This window comes from Eulemur rufifrons, chromosome 30, assembly GCF_041146395.1.
Source record: "Eulemur rufifrons isolate Redbay chromosome 30, OSU_ERuf_1, whole genome shotgun sequence".
Taxonomy (NCBI): Eukaryota; Metazoa; Chordata; class Mammalia; order Primates; family Lemuridae; genus Eulemur; species Eulemur rufifrons.
The window spans coordinates 107,050,112-107,061,737 of record NC_091012.1 but is presented as its reverse complement, the minus strand read 5'-3'; the positions used below and the strand labels follow the sequence as shown (position 1 = coordinate 107,061,737).

The 11,626-nt window shown below is 39.2% G+C and overlaps 1 protein-coding gene across 1 annotated transcript in view; it reads left to right on the top strand.

The window, feature by feature from the left end:
- The first annotated feature begins 337 nt into the window (after nucleotides 1-337).
- Nucleotides 338-11,626, top strand: part of MAOA (monoamine oxidase A) — a 75,515-nt gene continuing 64,226 nt past the window's right edge. The window contains exon 1 of the mRNA XM_069464074.1: nucleotides 338-529. Within this exon, the coding sequence (XP_069320175.1) occupies nucleotides 457-529 (73 nt within the window). The 5' untranslated portion in view covers nucleotides 338-456. The remainder of the gene's footprint in view (nucleotides 530-11,626) is intronic.

The window sequence follows — 11,626 nt, the reverse complement described above, 5'->3', positions numbered from 1 at the left end:
CAAGAGCCTGCCCCGCCCTTAGTATCCAGCACCCCCCAGGGTTCAGTACAAGGACCTCCTCCTGCACCCCATAGTCCTCGCCAAGTGCTAATACAGGTACCTCCTACACCCCATAACTCTCCCCGAATTTCAGCACAAGGGTCCGCCCGGTTCCCAGTGCGCGGCTCCCCCCGGCTCCCAGTGCGCGGCTCCCCCCGGATCCCAGTGCGCGGCTCCCCCCGGCTCCCAGTGCCCGGCTCCCCCCGACTATCTGCAGAAAGATCGGCTCCGCCCTCGGGCGCTCCGGGAGAGTCAGCAAAAGGGTTCGCCCCGCCCTCAGCGCCCGGCTCCCCCCGGGTATCTACAGAAAGATCGGCTCCGCCCCCGGGCTCCCCCGGAGAGTTGGTAGAAGGGTACATCCCGCCCTTTGGCTTCCCCACTCCTGTACCCGCGCCTGAGGAGAATCTCTTCCAAAGAATGGCGAGTCGGGAGAAGACGAGTGTAGCAGACCACATGTTCGACGTAGTCGTGATAGGAGGCGGCATCTCAGGTCAGTGTGGACAGTAGCGGTGGCCTGAGGGGCCCTTGCCGGCCCGGGGTGGGGGGCTGGCAGAAGCGTTGTGCCATTTGGAGGGTCTCTCATTTATGCGAGAGTGTAGCCGTGTCCGGCTTCGTATTCTGAGAGGTGGGAGTGGGGGTTGGGCCACTTTTGCTGGTGGTGTGAACTGGGGGAGGTAGGCACAATAATTTTACTACTACTATTAAATACTAATATTTAATTAGATCTTGCTGTGTAGTTATATTTGGCACTTTATGTGGATTTTCTCAGTCCTCAGCAGTTCTGTGAGGTGGGCACTAAATTCACCCCCGTTTTACAAAGCCAACAAACTGAGGTCTGGGGAGTTTCAATAACTCTCCTGAGGTCAAATCGCCTGGCTTGGAAGTGGCTGAAAGATTTTCTCCCATTTAAGGCCCGCACTCCTAATTCCGGAGGTGGCTGCTTTGCCTCACTGATTTCATATCCTTTGCCCTAAACAGTACATCAGCGTATGCATTTCTGGTATTGAGGTATTATTATTATTATTATTATTCCAGCTCTGCTCTTCTCTAAGCATCTTTCCTTAGAAAATTTGGCAGGTGAAGAGGAAGGAGGCAGAATCCTTTAGGAAAAGATTTAAAAAAAAAAAACGAAAGAGAGGTGAGCTCTTAGTTTTCAATTATTCCTGCCTTTTTTTTTTTAGAACTTGCAGGAAGTTGTGGAGCATTTATTGCCCAAAGGGATTCCCTTTTTGAAGCAGAGGCTTAGTGCCCTATTTCATCCTCCTTCCTTCTTTCCCTGAGAGCTCCCCCTTCCTGACTCTTGTCTTCTGATGAGCCAGCTGTCAGGCCTGGGTTCCCCTGGTCCTAGCTTAGGTTTGTGGCTGATCAAGTGAGGGTTGCATGAGGCTTTTCAGTATCTCGCTAGAAGCCTCATCGTGATTCATATATTAAATTGTCACTTATGTTGTCATAATTGGTAAAATGTTTGAAATTTAGGAATTGTGTTGCATTTCAGTCCTAGCTAGAATCCCACACTGACCTGTCCACCCTGCCCCCATACCTGCAGGATCTGATTTAGACAAAAGAAGAAAGAAGATAGGAGGGAATATGTAGGGTGGCCCCACAGTAGCCATTTTTATGTATAATCCTTTTGAGGAGACTATGAACATGCTTACAAATTAATTTTGAGTGGAGATAGCTTTTGACTTGGCATGCTCGGGATAACCAGTCACCAGAGAAGAGACTGGTGTAATGAACTGTTGCTTTGACAATTCAGCCAGTGCCAGCAAAAACACACATATATGTTGGAGCATCAGAGGAAAGCAGATTCTGGTGGAGAGTAAGAAAAAGGAGTATTTCCCTTGTTTCCCTTCATTCATTCAACAAACACTTGTTGAGTGCTTGCAATGAAGTGGACTGGTGTTTCCAAAAATGTAGTCAGTCCTTCTAGGTAAGCCTCCTAGAAGCAATATAATTGTTGATCACTGGGAAATAAATATGATGATAATGTGTTGTGAAAATTGATTGAGAGTTCTTTGTCCTCTGCCATCTCCATATCATCCATATTCCACAATTCAGGGTTCCTTCTGCAATTTTATTCTTGTCTTTTCCTTATTCTGTTTCCAGTACTCCTTAAGGAATACTGTCTTTTATTACCTATGCTTTCTCTCTTTCCACACTTTCCTGTCAATACTTGGTCATTAGCAGAGGTAGATTTAGAACATAGCTGATGAACCTTATGCTTTATAGCCTTACAATCAATGGCAGGTCTTTTCTGGTTCTCATTGTAAATAACCAGTTTCACACCGAATCTTGTGTGCACAATTTTGCTTTCTTATTGTATGTAAGTTTCAGGCCCCACAAAACCTGAATCTATCCATGGTCCATGATCACCATTAATTATTAATTCATTTCCATTTGGGAGAGGTAGAGGGCATTTCTTACACAGTAGTTCAGACACCTATTCCAGAGACCAGCTTCTAGTCAATCAGCAACTGGAAAAAGTGCTTGGCTTCCTGTAATGTTATTTCCATTAGTTATATCTGAGTGATTTAACTCACGGACCAGAAACATTGCTTTCTGTCTGTAGTACCTTCCCAGATGGTTCTCGACTAAATTAAAGTAGATGCAAGTCTGGCTCAAGTTAGATCCTGGACATAGACTGGGTGTTTCACGAGCAGGTGAGAGGCATCACTTCTCAAGCATTCTTGTGAACTCAGAAACACATTATCTTTGTGTGTGTTTGGCAGTATCCCATGAGTTACTTAATAGTCCCTGGGTCAGTTTTAAATGCCTTTGGATATTCCTTATAACTTTTGTTGGGATTTGCACTCTTTCAATATGTTACCCACACTTTTATAAAATAGGGCCAGTACTTAGCGTCTGTGGTGCTATTCCTATTATATAGCTCCCAGAAGCATAAGTATTCTCAATGACATTACTCAAAACCTATCTATATTAGCAGCATTATCTTTTATTTTTTATAATTCTCTTTGCACAAAGAATAGCAGCATCCTGCTGTATCTCCTTTTTATAATTAAAAAACATAAAATAGAGCATATCTTACAGCCACAAAATTCTTTTCTTCTGTCCACCCACCAATCAAATAATTTCATATGATATACTGTGTTAGTGGTTGAGAGGGGAAACAACTTTGGTCATTTGTTAGTTTAGTAGTATCTTTAACATGCTCTGACCCTTATCCATCATTCCTCATGTATCACACATTCCACTTTGAAAGTCCTTTCATGTTTTCTGTGACACTATTGGATTTTTATCCCACACCGATTGCTCCTTTTCCATTCCTTTCATTGTGTGCATATTCTTGCAAACTTCTAGTTTTGAAATGAGCTGGAGGTTCTGCTGTTCATCACTTTTGGGCTCTTATGCACACTCTCCACTTTCTTATTCTAGGACTTCAGCTTTCTCTTATCTGTAGAAAGCTCTCAAGTCTCTAATTTGAATTCTTTTCTTTCTCCGAACACCTATTCCATAGCTTATCTGCTCTTGGATATTTCATACTTTAATACTTCAGATTCAACATGTCCAAATGCTACCATGCCTAACAATCCAGCCTCTCTTCTTCAGTCCCGTGACTCTGTTCTTGGCACCACCATACTTTCCATCATTTTTAACACATTCGTTTCTTTCATTTTCTATACTCTTTTAGCAGATCCTTGTAACTAACTCCTCTTTTGGACTATCCGTCGTCTTCATTCCCTGTGATGCCCTCTGCCCCCATCCCTGGGACAGACTTTTGACCCCTGAAGCCTACCTGGTTATGACCCCCTTCCTGGTGGCCACCGTTTACAGTAATGGCTCTCCCTTGATGCCCATCCTACATACAATGTTCTCCCAGACTTGATTTTTCTTAAATGCTCTTTCATCACCTCGCTCCTCTGCTCAGGGCCTTGAATGGTCTCCTATTACTAGCCTCTCAAGCCCTGCTTCCACACCCTCAATTATCTGGCCCCACTTTGTTGGACAAGTAGCATTTCTCACTATTCCCCAACATGGACTTGAGCTTCAGTTGCACTGCCTCTTGTGTTCAGGGCTATACTACACTTATTGTGTCCCTTCATGCCTTCCCTGTTTTTGTCTTTCTTAACATGGAGGTGCTTTTCTCTGACCATTTATATCCTATCCATCCTTCCATACCTGGTTGAAGATCCTTTCCTTGATCACTCTGGCTCCCACTGATTTTTCTATCTCTTGTAGATCTTGTAATCTGTACTTAACTATTTATACTTATTTTCTGTCTCTTATTTCTTGATTTGATTTTAAGTATAGTGTGGTTCCATCACTGACTTTAGATACTAGTTCCTGTTGATGAGCTGTCACAGATATAACATGATAGAAAACTAGTGGTGGAAGATTTTAAAATGTGCCCTTAACTGAGAATTTCTGAAATGGCTGCTTTTAGGGAGAGAAAAAAAGGAAAAGAGAAAGAAAAGCCCACCTCCAGTGGACAATGCGTATTTCCTTCATGGATCTGTTTGAAATTTCAGAATCTTTGGGATCAAAGAGGTTTTAAAAGGCAATCTAGTCCATTCACCTAAGATATCAATCCTCTGGACAACATTTCCTTAGTGATTATCTGGCTATAACTTTGAACACATTTAGGATAGGGAAATGCTCTATCCCTCAAAGCAACTCATTGTATGTAGAGGTAACTCTGACTCTTGGGCTTAGTGCCAGTATTTTAGGAGCCTCTATCATATGCTAGGTAGAACATGGGGGAAGAAGGAGGTATATAAAGATGTGTAGGTAGTGTCCCTGCACATAAGATGCCCGTGCCCTCTTGGTAGAAGTAATCAAGTGGGTGAATAATTGACATGAATACAATGAGATAAATATTAATGTTATAAATATGAACAAAGTTCTGGAACCTTGAGAGATAAGTAGTATTTTAATAGGTAGCAATAAGAAGATAGAAAAAAGATATACCAAACAGGAGAGATTGGAAGAGCACAGATACAGAGTCATGAAGGTGTGAGCCAGACATGAGCAGTGCTTAATTTAAGCCCATGGTGAGAGTTCCAGGGAAGGAAAATTGTTGCTTCTTATGCCTCCAGGGATGTGATCATAGTAGCTATTGAGATGACCCCCAGTGTGCCTCGTCTGCCTATGATTTTTGTGCCTCTGTGAACTGTGGATGGTTAGCGAGTGTACAGTTAAAACACCTTAGTCATAATGCTGGATGGTCCTGGGCGAATAGAGGGTTTCTCCATGGTTTTTTTGCAATTAAATTCCAAGTGTCATGTAGAAAGAGCTCTTAGTGTCCAAATAGTGTTTAAGCAATACAACTTCTCTCTTTTTTTGTCCATGAGCCGAGCTCCACAAAAAAAAAAAAAAAAAAGAAAGAAAGAAAGAAAAGAAAAGAAAGCACTAGCCACTCAGAACTCGGTGCTGTGTAAAACTAGCAGAGATTGAATTGTTCTCATCTGAGACAGAAAAGCTGTTTCACGAGAATGACTTATGTTCGGAGTTCCAATGATTGAGTCCACAACATACCACAATTTCCCTTTTTGCTGAAACACAGCACCCATACAAATCATTTCTGCCAGGACTATTTTAGGCATTTTAACTCAGAACTTGGCAGCACATATGGTGTGGTTTTGCAGTGACTAAGGAAAGCTTCCATTTTTAAAATGCTGCTTATTTTTGGTGCCTTTGTTATTTAGAGACTCTGAGGTTCAGTGTTGGCTGTGCATTAATTTCATGCCTTTTAGGATACTTCTCTGCCTTTATTTTATTTTTTTCTCAAAATTAAACTAGGATACTTTTACTTTATAGACTTTTTCATGCTGAACAAAGAATACAAGAATTACCTTTATTTGGGTCCTGATTTTTTTTTCAAATCTTTGTGGTTGAATGAACTTTTGGGTTTATTTGAATTTAATGGGTAATTTTAGCATTTAGTCAGTACTAATTGATTTGAATTTATACATAATCCTCAGCTACTATGAAAAATTTATTTAAGAATAGATCTAATTATAGTATAATTTCATACATCACAGAGGCCAATAATGGAGAAAAAGAAATGTGGAAGCCCATTATGGGCAAATATTGGGTCACATAATCATGCAGTTGTGGCATAGAAATATTTCAGCATGTGAAAAATCTTGCAGTATTTGGATTCAGGTGTATCCAGAGACAATGAAGTTGTATTGTAGTTTTATATCACATACAGAGACTTGCAAGAGTGCCAACTCTGTGATTTAGAAAGTATAGACACCCAATAAATACTTGTTTTAAGAATATATTTACATATATAAGATAGATAGATTTCATAATGATAGGGGTTTTCTTTATTTTAAGTTTGAGTGATTAGAAGTTTACGAATTGATTCAAAATATTTTCTAAATGTTGTGAGCGTTTGAGACAAGTTGATTGTTGGGCTGTTTCTCCTCCTTTATTGTGACAAATATTTTATATTTTTTACCAATAATTTATATTTTCCTTCAGGCAATATATTCCCTGTTATGTTGTCATTTAGCATTGTGTAAAGTGTTTGAACTGTGGTTTTTGTCATCTAAGGCATTGGATTAAGTTATATGTGGTATATCTTCTGGTATCTTTTTTAGTACCCAGTTTCATGAAGATCTGTCTCTTTAGCTTTCTTTTTAAGATACCTCCTCACTAATTTCTTTCTTCCATGATTTATTCTGGAAATGGTTTGTATCATCTCATATTGACATCTTTCACTCACTTAAATCAGTGCCTGGGTCTCTCCACAGGTGCTCATTCACTCCTTCCCCATGGCTTCTCTGAGGCTTTGTGTAAAAGCCCTTTTCTAGTTGTTGCTAGGCCAAAATAAACAGAGCCCCACTTATTAACAATATTTAATTGATCGGTTAGGTAAGAGTGTCAATAAAAACATAAAAAGCCAGATGATAAGCTTTGAGAGGTGAGTTAATTACATATTAACTACGTCCAAAAGTCACAGAACGGTGGCCAGTTCAAAGGGACAGAAACAGAGGCTCAGAGGGGTCAAGTGAATTACCAAATGCCACAAAATTCTTAGTGACATAACTTGACCTTAGACTCCTAAAATGCTGTCTTCCAAGACAATGCTCTTTCTGTACCTCAGCTCACTGGACTTGCTCTGTCAGCCCATCTATAGATCTACAATAAACCTTATTATTGCTTTATGTTGAAGTTTGATGCTCTGAAACCTAGTGACTGTTGCTTGACAGTAATTTATACGTTAGAACATATTACACGGAATGTTATTGTTTTGAGAACATTTAAATTTAAAAATATGGGGCATCCTATTAGGTAAATTGACTTTCATGTGACAATTTTATTTCTTTTTTGAAAAGTTCATTCCTAGTACATAGAGATTATCTAATCTCTACGCTAATGTGTAGAGATTGTTTGAATAGTTTAGATCAGTGGTTCTTAACCTTTTGGATCAAATGTCTTTTTGAAAATCTGATGAAAGCTATTGAACCTTTTCACCAAAAAAAAGAATAGATGTTTTTTTCCCCTGCACTAGGCCAACATCTGATATTGTAGAAACGGCTTCAGTGTCACTGTCCCCATAGTATAATTATTTTGGGCTGACACTGAGATGTCATAGAAATGGTGAAAAGTAAAAATTCAAAGTATTCATTACATCATTAGACAGTTACTAGTAATGAATTTGTAAATAGACCATGATGAAAACAGTCAACACATTCAGGCTGAAAATGAAGGCACCTATGTTTCCTGTATTAAGCCCACAATAAATAGAGAAGTGAACCTGACATGTCTTGAAAAGAAAGGATTTGAGAGAAAACATTGGTGAAGGAAATGAAAGGCTGTGGTGGTTGATAGGATTTCTTTTAGTAGTTTTCCAAGATTGATATTTAAAGATTTTACATATTGAAGTGAAGCTATTGATATTAAATATGCATTTCTTATTTAATATGCATTTGTGATAGTTTGTAAAGATCACTGGCCATTGAAAGCATTTGACAAAATTTGGACCCAAATGGAAGAGGGAACTTTTGGTCTGAGGGCTTTTTCTAGTTTATCTGTCATCCCAGTTGTCTATCTAGTAACTTGTGTGAGGCATAGGATCCCTCTGTGTCACAGGGGTTATAGCTGTGAGCCTGAAGTAATGTGGGTATTGAGGTTGATTCAGAGGTCCAGTGGCAACACAGAGAAAGAAATGTTTAATTCTACCTGGAGGAAAAGACAAGGAAAGGAAAGAGTTTCATGGAGGAAGTAATGTTTGATGGAAATGTCGTAGATTTTGGAAAAATTCTGAAATGTAATGAAGATGACCTTTAAGGTAACCATTAAATGAGTTAGCTGGGAGCTGTGGCTTAAGTTAAAGACCTTTTTCTTGCATGCCTGTATGTATTCATTCATTCATTCAGTAAATATTTGTCGATTGTGTGTTCACTATGTGCCTTGATTAAAATTTGTGGGTTTTGCTCTTTGCTCCTGCTTCGGGAACATTGCCCAGAAAACTTCAGTATGAGTTGATGTTTGACTATACTTTTTATTGTCTTCAGAGTGTTCAGTCCAAGAGTCCAAAAGTGCAAGTATGTAAGAATTCTATTGGCCAGAGACCAGTTCACTGAATAATAGATAATTTACTTTAAAATGTATTAATATTTTGCAGTGTACTCTATACATATTCCTAGGTGATGATGAATGTCAAAGTTGAAGAAAAATGTCACTTTTAGGAATAAAGAGAAAGAACTATGAGAGGCAGCAAAGCACAAGCCATAGTTATGCCAAAGCCTCGCTCCAACTCTCAGCTCGTGCTCAAGGCATCATTCACCTCAGACCCTATGGGAGCTTATTGCTCTTAACTATTTGAATTATAAGAGATGAAATCAGCTGTCCCAAAGTATATTTTGAGGTATAGTTTTGGTTTTAGTTTTTTAATGCAGAGGGTGGAGAAATGCTGAGATAAACAATCTCTTTGCTGTAGGACTTCTCCGGGCCTTTAATATGCCAGTGTGCATTAGACATTTTCTGGAAGGGGAAACAATATAAGATGTCCCAACTTCCAAGAACATTGACATTTTTCCCCGGAGCATCTTGCTTGAGGACTAGTGTTCCATAATACATTTTGGGAACTACTGCTTTAGACTACAGCCCATCCCAATGTGCCGAATCTGAGGACAGCATTGTGGAGTGCCGCAGGTGTATTTTAATTTTCAATGAAAGAATGAGGTGAATAATGAATTAAGGGGTAATTGCATTCCCTAAGTTGGGTGAAATCCTTTTATCTAAAGTGAAGATGAATGCTGAACAATAATCTAATAAATTAGGACTGTCTAGACAACCAGTCTGTCGAATTCAGGGCAAATTGAAGTTAATTGTTAGCTTTCATGTATTTATCATTTGAGACAGCCCTATCTTTTTAGATTATCAAAGAGATTAGAAGATTTGGCCTTTCCAAAAGCAGAAAATTATGTCTCTGAAAGGAAGCACAAAATACAGATGGGTATAGGTATAGATTAAATTGATAGGAATGGTTTTACGTATCACAGACAAGTTTGTGTGTACAGGTTGATATTCTCTGTTTTCTTCTGCCAAAAAGCACAATACTGATTCAAAAATGAGAAAATGTGCCAGTAGTATTTAGAATCTGCTGACTTACTTAGGCATAAAGGTTAAAATGACCTGGCATCCTATCCTTGTCAATCTTTCTTAGTTGCTTGAGATAAATAGAATCCAAGTATCATTAGAAACTTCCCTGTTGCCCTCATCTGCATGAGCATGATTTTGTTTTCTTGGTATGTGATTCTTCTATTCGTTGCAACAAGCATTTGGGCACTTGCAACGTGGCATTCTCTATTCTAGGGATGCAAAGATGTGTAACATATTTTGTTCTCGAGAAGTTTGTAACACACATTTAGCTCATTTAGGCATCTCAAACCTAATACATCTAAAACAAGACACTGGATATTTTCCCATGACTCTTTCTTACCCTGGCCATTTCCACCTTAGTACGTGGCATTACGTTTACCCAGTTGCTAAGGAATCTTTGCATTTTTCTTCAAGTTTGACATTCATCATCATCTAGGAATGGGTATAGAGTACACTGCATAATACATTTTAAAATTAATTCTCTATTATTCAGTGAAGTGGTCTCTGGCCAACAGAATTCTTACATAACTGCATATTTGGACTCTTACATAACTCCAGTTGGACAGTGGGCTGAACACTCTGAGGGCAATAAAAAGTATAATGAAACATCAATTCATACTGAAGTTTTCTAGGCAACGTTCCTGAAGCAGGAGCAGTGTGGGCAAAACCCACAAATTTTACTCAAGGCACGTAATGAATGCACAATTGACAAATATTTACTGAATTAATGAACAAATCTTGGAGCCATTCTTGACTCCTCTCTTTTTGTCATACACCACATCCATTCCGACAGCAAATCCTGTTGGCTGTAGCCTCAAAATATGTTCTGAATCTAACTGCTTCCCACGACTGCAACCACAGCCATCCCTGTCCAAGCCCTTGTGGTCTTTTGCCCTTGTCCAAGCCACCATGGTGTCTTGCCCAAAGATCTGCCTCTAATACTAGTCTCCTGCTTCCTTCCTCTTTTGCCCCTTTACAGTCTGCTTTCCTCACAGAAACTAGGATGATCTTTTAAAAAGTTGAAATAAGATGAACCACTCCCCTACTTATAAACCTCCAGTGGCTCCCCATCACACTTAGACCAAAACTCAGCATCTTTTCCATTGTCTACAAGGCTTTATGTCATTTAGTCTCTTCTTACTTCTCTGATCTCATCATCTTCTCACTCATTCCCTTTGGCTGTGCCAGCCTCATCATTCTTCTTTGAGCACATCTTTGAGACAGGCTTATTCCTGTCTTCCCCAGAAACTTGTGTGGCTTACTTCCTTACTTCATTAAGGTCTCTGCATTAATGTCACCTCTGAGATGTGTTGACTGATGATCCTATCTAAAAGAGCACTCCCCACCTCCATAACTCTCTCTCCCCTTAATCTCCTTTATCTTCATAGCACTTAGTATTTCTTTAATAGTTGATAACACAATATTTATTCCTTTATGTGTTTGTCTGTCTCTCCCATAAGAATGTAGGCTTCGTGAGGACTTTGTTACCTCTATGTCATAGCACCTAGGACAGAGCCTGGACCTAAAAGGAGTGTAGTATTATTTGTTGGACAAATGGATGAAGGAATGAATGTAGCAGGGTTTATGATACTTGTGAAGGTATAAATATACATACTTGAAAAAGATTCAGTTGCTGTTCATGTCCTAGATGCTTCTCGTGAAGATGGCCCACATTTCATATATCTGTAGGCTATATTTAAAACCTTTTAAGGAGAAAAATAATTTTGTATGGAAAAAATTGCTAATATTGTGTGTAGTAATTTTCTCTTTGCAAACAAAGTAATGTTCTATGTGAAACACATGCATGCGATAGATTCAAACAAGTACATATTGAAAGATGACTCTTCCTTCTATTCTTGACCCCCAGCAGTACACACTGAAAGATAACTGTTGTGGTTGTTTATTATGTGTATCTTTTCAGATATTTCCTATGTAAGTATGAAGTATGTACATTGTTATTTTTTTTCTATAATGGGTCCATACAATATACAGGGATCTCAACCTTGCTTAT